Source organism: Podarcis tiliguerta (genome assembly GCF_965153285.1).
Source record: "Podarcis tiliguerta genome assembly, chromosome: 8".
Classification (NCBI taxonomy): domain Eukaryota; kingdom Metazoa; phylum Chordata; class Lepidosauria; order Squamata; family Lacertidae; genus Podarcis; species Podarcis tiliguerta.
In genome coordinates, this window is record NC_139541.1 from 5,149,928 (window position 1) to 5,166,698 (window position 16,771).

At 44.6% G+C, this 16,771-nt stretch overlaps 1 protein-coding gene across 6 annotated transcripts in view; it reads left to right on the forward strand.

Annotated features, from left to right (window-relative positions):
• Positions 1-11,684: 11,684 nt before the first annotated feature.
• The window catches only part of SLC23A2 (solute carrier family 23 member 2), an 86,357-nt gene continuing 81,270 nt past the window's right edge, over positions 11,685-16,771 (forward strand). For 3 of the 6 annotated variants that reach the window (XM_083453972.1, XM_083453971.1, XM_083453970.1), the window contains exons 1-2: positions 11,688-12,030; positions 16,128-16,183. Coding sequence is in view for 1 of the 6 variants with exons in the window: in XM_083453973.1 (XP_083310099.1) it covers positions 16,154-16,183 (30 nt within the window). In the remaining 5 variants the exon portion in view is untranslated. Of the gene's footprint in view, positions 12,031-16,127; positions 16,184-16,771 lie in introns of all 6 variants that reach the window. The other 3 variants (XM_083453973.1, XM_083453974.1, XM_083453975.1) reach the window with 3 other exon arrangements.

The window sequence follows — 16,771 nt, forward strand, 5'->3', positions numbered from 1 at the left end:
AATTAAACGAAAACTGATTGTTAATGGGCTAAAGTGGAAAATTTAAAGTTAGACTGTGTTAAGATAAATTATAGAACAAAAAATTGAGAAAGAGGGAAAGGATTTGCTGAATTAGCTAATTTGAATTAGAATACAAAAAAGGGAGGTGTGAGGAAGTCGAGGAAACAAGTAAATGAAAGATAAAGATATGGAAATTGGATGTGTTTTTAAATGTTTTTTCCCCCTTGTTGTTTTGATGTATTGTTTTTTCTTTCTATTCTTGATGTATTGCTTGTTATTTTTTTATGGTTTTTTCCCCCTTATACTTCTTTTCTGTAACTATAAAACTTCTAATAAATATTATTTAAAAAATAAAAAATAGCTTCTATCCGTGGGCTGTTAGGCTGTTGAACGGAAAATAACATAGCACAATTGACTTGAGTGTTTGGGTGGGAGAGGGAGGCTCGTTTAATTTCATTGTGCACAGGTTGTACAATGACAATAAAGGTAATAATAATAATAATAATAATAATAATAATAATACCTGAAGGGGTTCCCTTGCCTCATGATCTTGACACCAAGCAAGTCCAAGGTTGTCTCTTTAGAAACCTTTTCTATGGGCACCTCCAGGTGGGGTATTATTGCTGGTATATGCAGCAGTAGCAGTGAGTGCTTTATGCTTCTTGACCAACTACTTGATACTTGACGATCTACTTTACCAACTACTCGACCGTCCTTCCACCCACTACATGAATCTCCTCCAATTCTCCCACATTACTGACTCTGCTGCAATGGCCTCCTTTGACTCTACCCAGTCCACTGTTTCTACCCCCACCCCCTGCTCCTTTCCCCCCCACTAGTGAAAGCTGGTTGCACAATGATGCCTTGCAACCCTCACCGTAGGCAAGTCCCACCAAGAAATTCCAGGAGAAAGGGAGGAACACTTTCCCCGCCCCCCCATAAGTTTTATTTTTATTTTTCCAAAGCATTAAGAAAACAAAAACAAAAAAATTAAAAATAGACGACAGGAACTCCTTATTCTAAAGGAGCCCTGACCTTTAATTGCTGCTCTAAGATTGATTTGATCAATGCAACGTCTGTGCTACAAAAATAAAGATTAAAAGAATCAGCTTGAGGCATCTTTATAGATTTTGTGGGGCGGAAGATTTGTGGATTTCTAGGGCGTAGCAGCTGATGCTGCAACAAATCAGCTGGTCTTTAATGGAGCCACAAAACTCAAGGTATCGGTTGTTCTTGTGGCAGATTAATCCTGGAAAAAACTAAGTTACTCACCCAAACCAAAAGCTCTCGGATTTGATTAATTACGATAAGCACGTTGTTCCAGTGTGCTTTTCCTGTTTACTCGATTGCCTTTTCAGATGGCTCGCTTGGTCTGTGGGGTCAGGGCAGTGTTGTCATAAGGATAGTCAGCTCCTAGACTGATGTAGTTAGACGAGTGAGTTTTATAAGCCAAGCTAACTACGTCAGTGCAAAACTCTTATGTGCAGCAGAAAGTGGTGTGTGCAATAGGCTCTCTGTTTTTCTGCCAAAATCTTTCCAAAGAGATCCTTGTTTGGAGAAGAAAAGTAGTGTAGACAACAACCTGCTTGTCTCCCTAACCACCCCTCTCTGCCTGCCCTCCCTGTGTTCCGTGGCTGCAAAGTGGGGAAAACACACAAGGCTCTCTCCTAGGGCAGGCTTCCTCAACCTCGGCCCTCCAGATGTTTTTGGCCTACAACTCCCATGATCCCTAGCTAGCAGGACCAGTGGTCAGGGATGATGGGAATTGTAGTCTCAAAACATCTGGAGGGCTGAGGTTGAGGAAGCCTGATCTAGGCAACACTGAGATGGACCCCAAATGTCTGTGTATAAGGAAGCTTCTCGTTTCAGTGGCCTTTGCCTGCCTATTGAGGGTGCTTGGCTGTGCCTTATACTTGTAAAAGGTAAAGGTAAAGGTACCCCTGCCCGTACGGGCCAGTCTTGCCAGACTCTAGGGTTGTGCGTTTATCTCACTCTATAGGCCGGGAGCCAGCGCTGTCCGCAGACACTTCCGGGTCACGTGGCCAGCGTGACATCGCTGCTCTGGCGAGCCAGCACAGCACATGGAACGCCGTTTACCTTCCCGCTGGTAAGCGGTCCCTATTTATCTACTTGCACCCGAGAGTGCTTTCGAACTGCTAGGTTGGCAGGCGCTGGGACCGAACGATGGGAGCGCACCCCGCTGCGGGGATTCGAACCGCCGACCTTTCGATCGGCAAGTCCTAGGTGCTGAGGCTTTAACCCACAGCGCCACCCGCGTCCCGCCTTATACTTGTATATTTGAGTAAATAAATAAAAATGTTACAAAGCAACAAAAGCCTCCAGTGACATCCTTTCAAAGAAAACAGAATGTATCTTAGCATTTTGCTCTTGGAACCTCTCACCACTTGAAGAAGCTGAACAGTATTATCACAACAGCTGCAAAGAGTGTTTAAAACCATTTGGTCATTGCTTTAACTATGCTTGTTTTGCGCTATGGTATAAACAGGACTTGAAAATGCATTGGCTTATTCAATTATAGTTAGGACCTGGGTTTTTTTTTTAACATATTATCCTGGCTGTTCTTCACCTGGAGGCACCTTGCTAGAGTCTTTACACGTGCATTTCAAAAGCCTTGCTCATTGGAACTGCCGTACTGGATGCAGCTTGCAGTCCATGCAGCGGCTGGTGCTAATTGTGTCAAAGAAAGCAAGAAAAGACCCACAGGCCAAAGTTTATTTCTGAGATGAGACATTTGGCAAATGGAGTGTGCTGAGAGCATGAGGGTTTATGTTCCTTCCATGATGAATTATTTTGCTCTGATGTAACTGAGACTGTTCTTGCATCTAGTATTTTGCTGGAACCATCCATAATCTATCATGGGGAAGTTATGTTCGCAAGTTAAGTGTGTCACAAGTTAAGTGGGCTGGTCCACTGTCCTTCAGACCTTGTAGGGGATCGTACTATATTTTGAAGAAAAAAATGAAGAAATTCCTATGCCCCACAAATAACCCAGAGATGCATTTTAAAGAAAAGGACACATTCTACTCATGTAAAAACACGCTGATTCCCGGACCGTCCGTGGCCGGATTTAGAAGGCAATTGCGTCAGACCTGGCCCCCAGGCCTTAGTTTGCTTACCCATGTTTTAACCTTTACAGCTCTAATCTGCTGTGGACCAGGGTACTGAAAGAGCAGTCTTCTCCCAAATGAACCTACTCACCCTTTAGTGCTGTCACGTAGAAGATGGAGCAAGCTTGCTTTCTTCTGCTCTGGAGAGTAGGACTTGAACCAATGGCTTCAAATTACAAGGAGATTCCGACTAAACATCAGGAATACCGTATTTTTTGCTCTATAAGACTCACTTTTTCCCTCCTAAAAAATAAGGGGAAATGTGTGTGCATCTTATGGAGCAAATGCAGGCTGTGCAGCTATCACCGAAGCCAGAAGAGCAAGAGGGACCGCTGCTTTCACTGCGCAGCAACCCCTCTTGCTCTTCTTGGCTTCTGAGATTCAGAATATTTTTCTTCTTGTTTTCCTCCTCCAAAAACTAGGTGCGTCTTGTGGTCTGGTGCGTCTTATAGAGTGAAAAATATGGTAACTTTCTGACAGTAAGAGCTGTTTGACAGTGGGACAGACTTCCTCAGGAGGCTGTGGACTTTATTTCCTTGGAGGTTTTTAAATAGAGGTTGGATTGACATATGTTATAGATGCTTTAGTTGAGATTCCTGCATTGCAGGGAGTTGGATAAAGGTAAAGGTACCCCTGCCCGTACGGGCCAGTCTTGCCAGACTCTAGGGTTGTGCGCCCATCTCACTCAAGAGGCCGGGGGCCAGCGCTGTCCGGAGACACTTCCGGGTCATGTGGCCAGCGTGACGAAGCTGCTCTGGCGAGCCGGCACCAGCGCAGCTCACGGAAACGCCGTTTACCTTCCCGCTAGTAAGCGGTCTCTATTTATCTACTTGCACCCGGGAGTGCTTTCGAACTGCTAGGTTGGCAGGCGCTGGGACCGAACAACGGGAGCGCACCCCGCCGCAGGGATTCGAACCGCCGACCTTTCGATCGGCAAGCCCTAGGCACTGAGGCTTTTACCCACAGCGCCACCCGCGTCCCTTCAGGGAGTTGGATAGGATGACCCTATTCTATTATTCTATTATCGATCAGCTATTGCAGGCTCATTTGGTTGTGCATCCTCCAGTGATATAAACTGTCACCTGTTACCAACAGCCTTTGGCCATTATGTGAAACACCAAAGTGCAATATAGATTCTCAACATTTTTCACCCAAACTAGAACTGGAACCTTCTAGTCTTCTCTTTTCCTCGCTCAAAATCACGTGTATAGAAAGAGGCCTTCACATTCTGACCACGCATGAGTTTAAAAAGGAAATGCTGAACAGGCAGCAGAGATGCTTGCCAAATAAATAAATGAATAATCTCAGCATTAAAAGTTCATGCTGCTGACACTGTTCCCCATATCGCATGGAAACCCTGACCCTATGCAGACATGGTTTTACAATTTATGATTTTCAAATATCAAGGGGGAAGACAGAGAACGAAGGACAAAAGGGTGCTGAGTGCACAGCTTGTGGCAGGCGAAGGCAAACACAGCCCACCAGCGCTGCATATTAACCACAGTGCTCCAAAGCTGCCTCCTCCTCAGGCAGGGAAACCAGGAAGTTTTCCAGGTGTGGCCACCTTACAAGGAAGGCTGGTGGACTGCCTTTCCAGGTGACCCAAGAAAACATCTGTCATGCTCTGACCATGTGGGAGAAAGATAGAAGTGGTGAAGGGGGGGGGCGAGGGTTGCAACCTTAACCACCCCTCTTTTATCATGCAGTCATCCACTACACACTTGCTTAAACCCATTTCCAATGACACCCATGGCACTAATCAAAGCTATCCATTTCTAATGATTAATCAATTATGAAAACACAATACTATCTAAAACAAAGCTATCATAACTACCACTTATATAACCAATTTATTTGCTTATATCTATGGTAGAGAGAAACATCTGTTTCTATCTGTTCATAAATCCATCTTCATTCTAACTCAGGCATGTCCAAAGTCCATTTCAGGGGCCTAATCTGGCCCGTCGGTCGGTTTAATCCGGCCCCTGTGGAAGTTTATTTCCTGGGGTAAAATCCTAAAAAACCTCGACAACTTAAAAAACTCAACAACTTCAATCCTAAAAAAAGGTTAACAACTTTGGTCGGCCCTCACGCATGTTCACTTCATCAAATCTGGCCCTCTTTGAAAAAAGTTTGGACACCACTGCTAACTGATCCTTGGCAATATAGTCAGGTGATTCTTACCTATGGCAGAGCTAAGAGAGTTTAGACAACTAAATGTTACTAAAAATAAAATTAAGGGGGAAAATATTTGAGATACCTGAGTACATTTTTTACTTTCTTTCTTTTTATTTGTTGTTTTTGAGATGTAACATACAACTACTGCATAACAAGCAACCAAAACATGCCCCCTTCAGATAAACCGAGGACATGTACAGAGGAATATGATTTGTGTGTGGGAGTTAAAGATAGATCCACATGCTTATTCTTGAAATACAAAGACAGGGCTTTTTAGAGCAAAAGCCTCCTTTTCTGTATACAGCTTGACTTCCTCTATTGAGAGAATGTAAAGAAATATGGAAATGTGCTATGCAAGTATCATGCAGCAATATCTGGGTATATCAATGGGTTTGATTGCAGCATCCTAATCAATATTCTTTCAGACTAAGATGGCCCAGTGTAAGCTGGAAGACTTTTAAAATGTTGTAGAAATGGTAGGCTCTACATTTGTACTTTCCAGTGCAGTAGTAACTGCTTTTTGGTAGGCTTACAAGCAGTTCCAGTCTAATATAATTATGTGTAGTTCATGCCAGTATAATTCTACCTGCACACAAACCCCACCACTAAATGGTACAGCATGCTGCGTGGGAAGGTATTGTTTGCATAGATGGTGGTGTAGATGCATTCAAAATAACTCCTCCTACACTACAGATGGCATGCATTAAAAGGATACAAAAGTCCCCGTGCGGCGGAAAACTACACTATTACTCATGGCTGTGGCTGCTCAAATAGAAACAATGGCTACAGGTGCTTTCCCTGCTAAAGCAATATAACTTGAACAGAATCCTCTGACAGTCATTGGGCAATATGTGTAAAATAAACAGCCAAATAACTTATTCAAATATTTCCTCTTTTTGCTTACTAAGTGTAGGAGGGAAATTCGAGCAGCAATCAAGTAAATCTAGGATGGCTGAAATGGAAACTTTCCCTTACCCAGTGGAGTAGCGTGGGTTGTCAGCACCCGGGGCAAGGCAAGTAATTTGCGCCCCCTAACCCGTGGATTTGTGCCCCCTAACCCGTGGATTTGCGCACCCTAACCCTAACCCCCAGATGTTGCGCCCGGTGCGGCCGGCCCCCCCTGCACCCCCCACGCTACGCCACTGCCCTTACCCGCCCCGTGCCCCCAACAATATTAGGAAGATTAGGAATGTGGCTTTTGCTCAGGTTTTTATTGTTTTGTTATTCTTTTTTTGGAGTGTCATAGGAGAGCAGTAGTCAGTAAAGGCTATAATCATATATGCATATATACCTGGGATTAAGTCTGACTTAATAGGCCTTTCCCTTCCCAGGTAAACATGCATAGGACCAGCCTGACTGCTTTTTATTATGGGCAACAGTAGGGGGTTTGTCACAGGCAGTGGGAACCCCATTCATTTCTCCACTTAACTGGGCTTGCATACACCCCCTCCAGAAAGAAGGGGGCCCAGAGAAGTGTGTTAATGTATCCCATGAGCACAGGATACCCTAGGCAGCACTGTGCCTCAGGGAGATCAGACTTACTTTCTCTTTATCTGATTTTCAGAGCTCTCTCTACTGTCCTAGCAAGACTGGGAAAGCAGTCAAGCTCTAGGCAAACAAGAAATTATTTGCAATGACTGAAAGATCAACAAAGATTTGAAGGCCAAAGTGGAATGTTGTAACATGCTGGAGATTGAAACAAAAAATAAAAAAAATCCTTCCCATAGCACCTTCGAGACCAACTAAGTTTGTTTACTGGTATGAGCTTTTGTGTGCATGCACACCTCTTCAGATATCTCAGAAAGCCCATACCAATAACAAAGTTAGCCGGTCTCTTAGGTGCTACTGGAAGGAATTTCTTTATTTTATTTTGTTTCAACTACGGCAGACCAACGTGGCTACCTACCTGTAACTAGAATGCTAGAGATTGTGTCACTGACCTAGAGAACAACCTGATCTTTGGACAAAGCCTGATCCAGATGCTATGGTATCTTTTGCAGAGATCAGCCTCTAGATAGAAAAAGCAACATGGTTTGAAATGTTGGTTCACATGTACCAACAAGAAGACTGGAGCTAAACTTCAAATGCTACCAAGGGCACGCTTCCTCTGGAGATCGAATGACATGATAACAAGGCACTCCAAGAAGAAAGGACCAGTGGCGTAGCGTGGGTTGTCAGCACCCGGGGCAAGGCAAGTAATTTGCGCCCCCTAACCCGTGGATTTGCACCCCCTAACCCTAACCCCCTGCACCCCCCACGCTATGCCACTGGAAAGGACTCCAAAGGAGAGAGTTGAACTGCCATCCTATACCTCTGTAAGCTATGCATGGGAGCGCAGAGACCCCAGATACAAGGAGAAGCTGAATGCACCTTAGGTTTCCCCTCCCAAACTGCCCAGTGCCCAACCTAAACTTTTTGGAAAAGAGAGAACAGCAGCCGGCTCTTGTCTCAATTGTATGATCTTAGTGATACAGTACTATTTCATCTTCTTAAGGGGGCACAGATTTGACATGCGCAGTGATTTATCTGTGTGCATCTGTGATTTGGTAAAATAGGTATTTTCATTTGTGCCCCCCATAAATATTGAAATATTTGATTAAGAAAATGCTTTGTAGTCTTTCTTTTCTGTGCAATTTAATTTTTTTCATGCTCTCCCTTCTTTTGCACCTGCAAAAGCCTTGAAATGAAAACAAACAGAATTGATAAATGTTTTAAAAATGGCACAGTCAGGTGAATTGGCTCTTTTTGGTCATGCTTACTACTACTACTAATATTCCATAATTCTTTTCTTATTATGTATTTATTAATTTGCACCCAGTTCCTTATCTTCTGTTCCCCATTTCCTGTTTTCCATCCTGTTTTTTTTAAAAAAACATTTCTTCTGTTTATGTTTCCTCCATTTCTCCCGCACACCCAAAAAAATGTTCCAGAGGTTTACAGCATGATCCTATGCGTGTATTGCTCAGTATTATTTATTACATTTATATCTTGATTTCTTCCATCATGTAACTCAAGAGAGTATACACCTGGCTCCCAGTGTTATAAGAAAAAACTGCTCCCTGTGGCATATCTAAGAGCCCGTATAGAGTCCTTAAGCAGGTTCTCTGTCAGTAGGAGAAAATAACAGAGGCCAACCAGAAAATACAGTGAAGCCTTGGGTACCTTCGGGTAGTGTAACTTTCGGGTTGCGAATGCAGCAAACCTGGAAGTATATACTTCCGGGTTTTGCCGCGCACGCATGCGCAGAAGCACTCTAATGCGCCGCATGTGCACGCAGAACCGGCGTCTCTAGATGCAGACTTTTTGGGATACGTATGGACCCCCGGAACAAATTAAGTTTGTATCCGGAGGGTCCATTGCAGGAGTCAGGAAAGACCCGTCCCAGAACAATGGTGCGCAAGCCCTTCTATAGACTTTTGAAGTTGCCCACCCTGTAGCCAGAGACCACCCCCCAAAACATCATGCATACCTCACGGAAGGAGGCAGGCTACAGCATGAATCCTGTCTGGCAGGATACTGATAATGGTCACTTGATTGCTTCACCTGGGCAGCCTAGCCATTCCTTTTGAGATGCTAAATACTTAGTTCCTGAATCCAGGTCACAGGCTCACCCTATTCATACACAATACGCCCTTAAGACAGGATTTGTGAGCAAAGAGACAATGGGGAGGCTCCCCCATTTCCTTCCTTACTGCAGAGAATTTTTGAGGTGGCTGGAAGAGTCAAAATGGCTTCATGACTGTTCCTCCTATACTATTTCAGACATGTGGTGTATATAGTTATGATCATAAATCAACAAGGCAAATACATACATATGATTTATATATATGAGACCTTAAGGTAAAAGGTAAAGGGACCCCTGACCATTAGGTTGCGGTGCTCATCTCGCTTTATTGGCCGAGGGAGCCGGCGTACAGCTTCCGGATCATGTGGCCAGCATGACTAAGCCGCTTCTGGCGAACCAGAGCAGCGCACAGAAACACCGTTTACCTTCCCGCCAGAGCAGTACCTATTTATTTACTTGCACTTTGACGTGCTTTCGAACTGCTAGGTTGGCAGGAGCAGGGACTGAGCAACGGGAGCTCACCCCGTCGCGGGGATTTGAACTGCCGACCTTCTGATCGGCAAGTCCTAGGCTCTGTGGTTTAACCCACAGCGCCACCTGCGCTTAGACCTTAGAATTCCTGACCTTAGAATTCCTATAATACCAGGCAAAACGTGCCCTATATATTTAAAAACCAATATACTGTAGACCCAACCATAAGCAGTCAGGTGCTACCATGAACCCAGAATTTTTTTTTCCAGGAGGTGTTCCCTTTGTTCACCCCCACTCAGGTAGGCCACCTCTTAAAAGCTTTGGTACAAGCACACCTTGTACCCCACAGCGGCCAGTCTGATGCCTCAGTGGGAAGCCCACAGGCAGGCATGCTGGTGATTCCCAACCTGGTGGACTCCCAGGTGTAGAATCATAGAATCATAGAGTTGGAAGAGACCACAAGGGCCATCGAGTCCAACCCCCTGCCAAGCAGGAAACGCCATCAGAGCACTCCTGACATATGGTTGTCAAGCCTCTGCTTAAAGACCTCCAAAGAAGGAGACTCCACCACACTCCTTGGCAGCAAATTCCACTGTCAAACAGCTCTTACTGTCAGGAAGTTCTTCCTAATGTTTAGGTGGAATCTTCTTTCTTGTAGTTTGGATCCATTGCTCCGTGTCCGCTTCTCTGGAGCAGCAGAAAACAACCTTTCTCCCTCCTCTATGTGACATCCTTTTATATATTTGAACATGACTATCATATCACCCCTTAACCTCCTCTTCTCCAAGGTAAACATGCCCACCTCCCTTAGCCGTTCCTCATAAGTTATCGTTTCCAGGCCTTTGACCATTTTGGTTGCCCTCCTCTGGACATGTTCCAGTTTGTCAGTGTCCTTCTTGAACTGTGGTGCCCAGAACTGGACACAGTACTCCAGGTGAGGTCTGACCAGGGCAGAATACAGTGGCACTATTACTTCCCTTGATCTAGATGCTATACAGTGGTGCCTCGCAAGACGAAAAGAATCCGTTCCGCGAGTCTTTTCGTCTTGCGGTTTTTTCGTCTTGCGAAGCAAGCCCATTAGCGGAGTAGCGCTATTAGCGCTATTGGCAGTTTAAGGGCTAAAAACGGCTTTTTAAGGCTTAAGGGATTAGCGGTTTTGCTGCTAAAATGCTTTTAGCAGCTTAGCGCTTCAGGAAAAGGGGTTTTGGAGCGGAAAAACCCCTCAACATTTTTCGTCAATTTTCGTCTTGCGAAGCAAGCCCATAGGGAAATTCGTCTTGCGGGTTTTCCGTCTTGCGAGGCATTCGTCTTGCGGGGCACCACTGTACTCCTATTGATGCAGCCCAGAATTGCATTGGCTTTTTTAGCTTTTTGGACTACAATTCCCACCAGCATACAATTCTTGTTTTGGACTACAATTCCCATCAGCCCACCTATAGGATTCAGGGGCTGATGGGAGTTGTAGTCCCAAAGAGCCGGTAGGCACCTGGGTGCTGGGGCTAAGCTAAGGGGTCTTCCTGAGACACAGAACCACAAGGACCTGTGAGAGCGTCACACGGAGTGCGGGGCGGGAAGCTGAACCTGTTGCATTTCTACCTGTCACCACAACTCAGAAGAAACTCGCCCTGAGAGGATGGAAAAGGGGAAATAAGACAACAATTGGCTCGTTTTCTTATTTGTCGGCCAAGTTTCCTTTGGGAAGTTTCCCCCTCAAATGACGGAGCTGGATGTTGGCTGAGGCAAATAGCAGCAGCAATAATAAATTCCCTCTCTCACACACATTAACATATTCTGTATAAAAATACAGGGGGAAAATAGCAAAAATAAATATATGGTCGAATTAACGCATTTGGGTAGACTTGCGGGTATAAGACAGCATATAAATTCAATGAATAATAATAATAAAAATAATATATCCTGTAATCTAGGCATGTCCACTCGTTTATTCCACTCCGAGGATTTTATGAAAAATAGGTTTTACCGTTTCATGTACATCGCCTAGATAGAAATATAATAATAATAATAATAATAATAATAATAATAATAATAATAATAATAATAATAAATTTATTTATACCCCGTCCTCCCCAGCCAAAGCTGGGCTCAGGGCGGCTAACAACAATCAAAATAATCCAACATTCAATATATATATATATATATCTCATATATAGAGATACACACACACAGCATATGGATTAATCCGTTTATGAAAACCAACAGCGAGCGCAGCAGCCCCCTCAGAGAAGAACAAAGGCGGCGGCGGCGCTATCTCCATCCCCGGCCTGCCGGGCCGCCGCCGCCTCCCTCCAAGCCGCGGAAGGGGCCGCGGTGGGCGAAGCAGCCGCCGCCGCTTCCGAGACGCCGCCGACGCCATCACCCCCGTCGGGGGCGGGGGGGGGAGACGCGAGAAAGGAAGGCCGGCTCTTGCCGCCCGCGCTCTTTCCGCGCTGCCCGAGGGGCCGCGGCGGAAGGCGCCATCTTGTGAGGAGGGGGCGGCCCTCGCTCGCTCGCTCGCCCGCCCGCCCTCGCGTCCTACCTCCTCCGCCTCCTGCTCCTCCTCCTCTTCCATGCCTCGGCCGCCAAGTCCCCTCGCTCGCGCTCCCTCAGTCTCCGCCGCTCTGCGAGGGAGCGCAGCCACCCCAGGCCGCCGCCGCCGCCGCCATTTCCAGCCGCTTCCAGCCATGGCAGGTGAGGGGAGGGGAGGTCGCTCGGATGGGGGAAGGGGGGGTGCCCCATTTTTCCCTTAACGCCCACCTGTCCGCCCCCCCCGAATGCCTCGCGCCCCCCCCAAAAAAATCCAGGTTATTTCTGGGCTCCTTCCTTCCCTCCCCGGCTTCGCCATCCTTCCTGAGCATCCCTTTCGCGTTTCGTTTCTTTCCATGATCGCTGGTTTCTTCTTGCCCTGTCAGGCCCAAAGCCGCCCCGTTATCCTTACACGCCGCTTGGGACCCCCCCCCCCCCTTGACCGGCCTCTCCAAGCATCGCTTTCCCCCAGAATAACGACCCCTCCCGATCCGAAAAGGTGGGTCCCGCGCCCACGTCCTTTTGCATCTGCCTACCTCCCCGCCCCCCCCAATATAGCCCATTTTCTTCACCTCTAAATATTCGGAATTTACACCTCTTTTTCTTTTGGCTACCTGGATCAGTAGTTCACGACTTCGCTTTCTTTCTGCTCTTTGCATCTCCTGGTTTATAAGGCGCAGTTATTGCAACCCCCCCTTTTCCTCTGCTCCCCCCCCCCCGAATAATCCATACTAACCTTTGTACTGTGCGCTGTTTTGTGCAATGTTAATAGTTGCAGCATGCACAGCTGTCACACCCTTCCGCGAACTCCGCTTTACAATGTGCCTGGAGTCATTGATTTCCATGTATGCGTTCACACAAATGTGGTCCCTCAGTTGCCCCTTCTTTCCACCTTGGCATCTTCTGCCTATAGGAATCCTGCCTTTCCTCTTCTCCCCACTAGACCCTGATGGTTGCAGCCTAGATACACATATTTTTTCCTCCATGCCAAGCTATAGCATTTGCCGTCATACCCTCTGCCCCTTTTCGCATCTTTTCTGAGGTGAGCGGCCCCTGGTTCTCTTTTCTTCCCACCCCCCACAGCTGATTTGAGTTCTGGCTTTCTACTTGTAGCAACCCGTTTCCTCCACTTATGCGCACTTGAAGTATCTTTCTGTTTCTTTTTATATCAACCCAGTTTGTTGCCTCCGTAGCTGTAACTACAAAAGCCTTGTTATCGTATGATATATTCATTCCATCACTTCTGTTTCTCTGTCTGTCTCTGTCTCCCTGATAATGCCTTGTTACTACAGCAGATATTAGCCTCATTTTGCTCCCTTCTTGTTGGTACATTAATAATAGCATTCTAGCCATTCTCTGTGTGATACCAGAGCGAACATCTAGCTAATTACTGCAGGGTTTCTGCCTTCAAATTGACTGTTGGAAAAGGATAAGAGGATTGAAATGGGCTGGTGCCAGCGAGAATCATCCATCTGATTAAAAATGAATGCTTTCTCCCTAACGCACTCCTGGGTGTAACCTCTCCCTTTCACTTGTATGTCCATCTTTTTTTGAAACAAAATGGGTGGCAGACATATAAGGCTTATAAGCCAGGTGAAGAATTTAGGTTAATTCACCTGCAGCGATAGACTACATTCCCTGTCTGGTTGGGACTAATTTAATATTGATGCAGGGATAGTGTGTTTCTGTAACTTTAACTCATAAACTGCCTGCCTTTCAAACTAGGAAGCATTTATTGTATATTAAAATATTGGAGGACAATGAATTAACTCTTTCATTGAGCAGCATCATTCAAGCCTCTCCCCAGCTTATAGATAAAATGTATTCGCTAAAACTGAATGACGTAGCTGATACCTACTAATGTTGCTGAATCCATACACGTACTGTATTCTTAAAAGCTAGTATATTCTACCAAAGCAGCATATGCACGCTCACTTTTCATCCCTTCATTTTGAAACTGGCATAGGTATTCCCCTGCCCTTCAAAGATAAGCTTGGAACACAACCTTGATCTGCTCCTATTCTAGCTATTCTATCTATTTTCTTTGAATGCCCAGTTGCCTCTTGAAAAGCAAAAGATTAAACAATCAATGAATTTGCTTTGAATGACTGAAATAATTGCTTTTCCTTGTCAGAATTGATTGCATTGTCTCTCAAGGATTCTGGGTCAATGAGTGCTCTGTTGCTGGACAGTTTTTAACCCTCATTTTAGTCCTTGTTTAACGGGAAAGTTGGAGACTCTGCAGGACTGGAAATGCTGGACAAATACTGAGTGTGGGTGTGGACTGACTATTTAGATTTGTGCATTTTGGGGAGGTAGTGCAAGAAGTGAGTGACACTGGGAAGAGGTGTCAGAGCAAATAATAGATTGACTAGGAATTGAGAGAACATCAGACAATTAATGTATAGAATCCTACCATGTCATGTAGTCCAAGCAGTTTGCTTATCTACACAATTGCCCTTGTTGACTGGATCTTGCACTCCAGCAGCATTGGAAGCAATCTATACCAAAAGAAGAGTCTTCACCCTTGGATGTTTTTTTAAAGGTAGTTGTTAAAGATCATAGTTGATAGGAAGCTTAGTGTGAAATCTTAATTCTTTGATGGTCTGATGCTAGGAACAAAAGCTATCCTGGAACAACCATTGATGTTTGGTTAATAGACTGTAAACAAAAGGAATGTACAAGAAACTAGATTGGAGGGCAGAAATGAATGTTGCTTGGAATTTTTGTTTTCATCTGTAATTTATACTAGTAAATAGGTTTAGATGCACCATTTTAATACCCGATTAACTTTTAAGAACAAAGATAGGTTACACCTTAGCATGTATTCTTGCTAGCAGAGCGTAATGCCTGGTGAATTGCGGGGTTGGGGCGCAATACATAACAAAGCACAGTATAAAATATTAGGATTATAGTCCCCTCTCCCAAATTGTTATTTCCCACTAATACCTTAGTAATACCTTATGTTATAACTCTTGCTCTACAGCCCACAATGCCAGTAAATATTGGAAGTAGATCTCATTGATTTCAGACGAACTTGTTTCCAAGTAATCATGCTTGAAAGCAGTGAGGATTAACTGGAAATATCACTTCCATCCTCTACAGAATACTAAACTGCTTCCCTCCAACTTTATAGAAGCTCAGTGTTTGATTTTCACAGATTCTTCATGAAGTTATATGTAAGCTGTTATAATTAGGTGACATAGGGATCCTGTGTGTGATCAAATATCAGCAGCGTAATTGAAAACTATTGACCTGTTTGGTTATGTAGGCAGTTAGAAAAGTCCGCTCTGCCTAAAATAATAGGGGCTGAGCAATTAACTGTAAGAGCAGTTTTGGTGCAGTAAGTTCTCTTCTGCTGTTGCCTGTGGATGTACCACAGGTCAAAGATGCAGGAGGTGCTTGACAGTCCTCAGTGTCTTAAGTGGACACACATAGAATGGGAAATGTAATGCTAGTAGCATCTCAGCTGTGTAACAACTTAAACACAGTGGCCGCTTCTCTGCATGCCAAGCATGGCTGAGACAGTATAAGTTGTGTTGTGTTTTATTTATATCATAGAATCATAGAGTTGGAAGAGACCACAAGGGCCATCGAGTCCATCCCCCTGCCAAGCAGGAAACACCATCAGAGCACTCCTGACATATGGTTGTCAAGCCTCTGCTTAAAGACCTCCAAAGAAGGAGACTCCACCACACTCCTTGGCAGCAAATTCCACTGTCAAACAGCTCTTACTGTCAGGAAGTTCTTCCTAATGTTTAGGTAGCAATACAGTATTGCTCTTTGGCCCAAAGGTCTCCAAAGCGGTTAACAACCTATTAATACAAAAGAAAGATACCACAAATACAGTCAACCAATCAAAACAATATAACATATCAAACCACAAAATACCCATCAGTTACAATGGATATCACAAGAAGATGGTCATATGAAAACGATCTAGTAAGCAATGCTAGGGAGTGTTGTAGGTATTGCAAAAGATGTCAGGGACAGGGCAGGATAGAATGCAAAGCGCTGAAGGGGAATATGTACACAGCTGCATTTTTGTAGGCTTGTGTGGGGGCATTTTGAAAATGTGAATAATGCATGGATGGCCAGACTTTGCACATGTAATGTACAAACAGTTGACAGATGTTGGGATTATATTCTTAAGTGAAGGCAGTCTTCCTCATGAAAGGGCTTGGAGAATAATAGTGTTTGTTAAAGAAGCTGTTATGAAAAGCTGTTCATTAAGTTAAAACATACTTTTTTGTTTTACTCAGAAACTGCAGGAAGAGGATATTAACAAATGGGAATGCCCTGCATGATGTCGAGAAAGGTAGGGAAAAGATTAAAGCTGGAAAAATAAAGCTGCATTCTGTGTTCTGTTGCTGACTTCAAAGCTGGAATGGGATGTAAAGAGGAACATGTTTTGACCAGAAGGATTATCTTTGGTTTTGATAAAAGTCTTAGGAAAATACTTTTCCAGCAATTTGTAGAGGAACGAGGACTTTTATTCTCTTCAAAATAACAGAAATCGGGCTATTCACCAATTCTTTGAAAGCTTGAGGTTTGCACAGCTGACCAAAAATTTCTCTTGTGTTGCACCGCCTTTCTGAATAGATCTGCAGCAGCCAGTCTTGCCTCCCAAGTTTCTGCTTCAGTAACATGCCCACCTTCAAATGAAATCTACTGGTTCACATTCTTGTTCTGAGCATCATAGATTCAAATGTTTATTACCAGGAGAGATGTCATGCCCCTCTATAAAAGGGGGCGTAGCTCAGTGGTAGGGCTGGGAAAGACTGCTGCCTGAAATCCTGGGAGGTAACTCCCACATAAGTTGTGGACTTACTTTACTTTTAGAAAATGTATTGTTAATGTGGTGACAGTGTCAGACCAGGGAGATTCAAGGTCTCACTCAGCCATG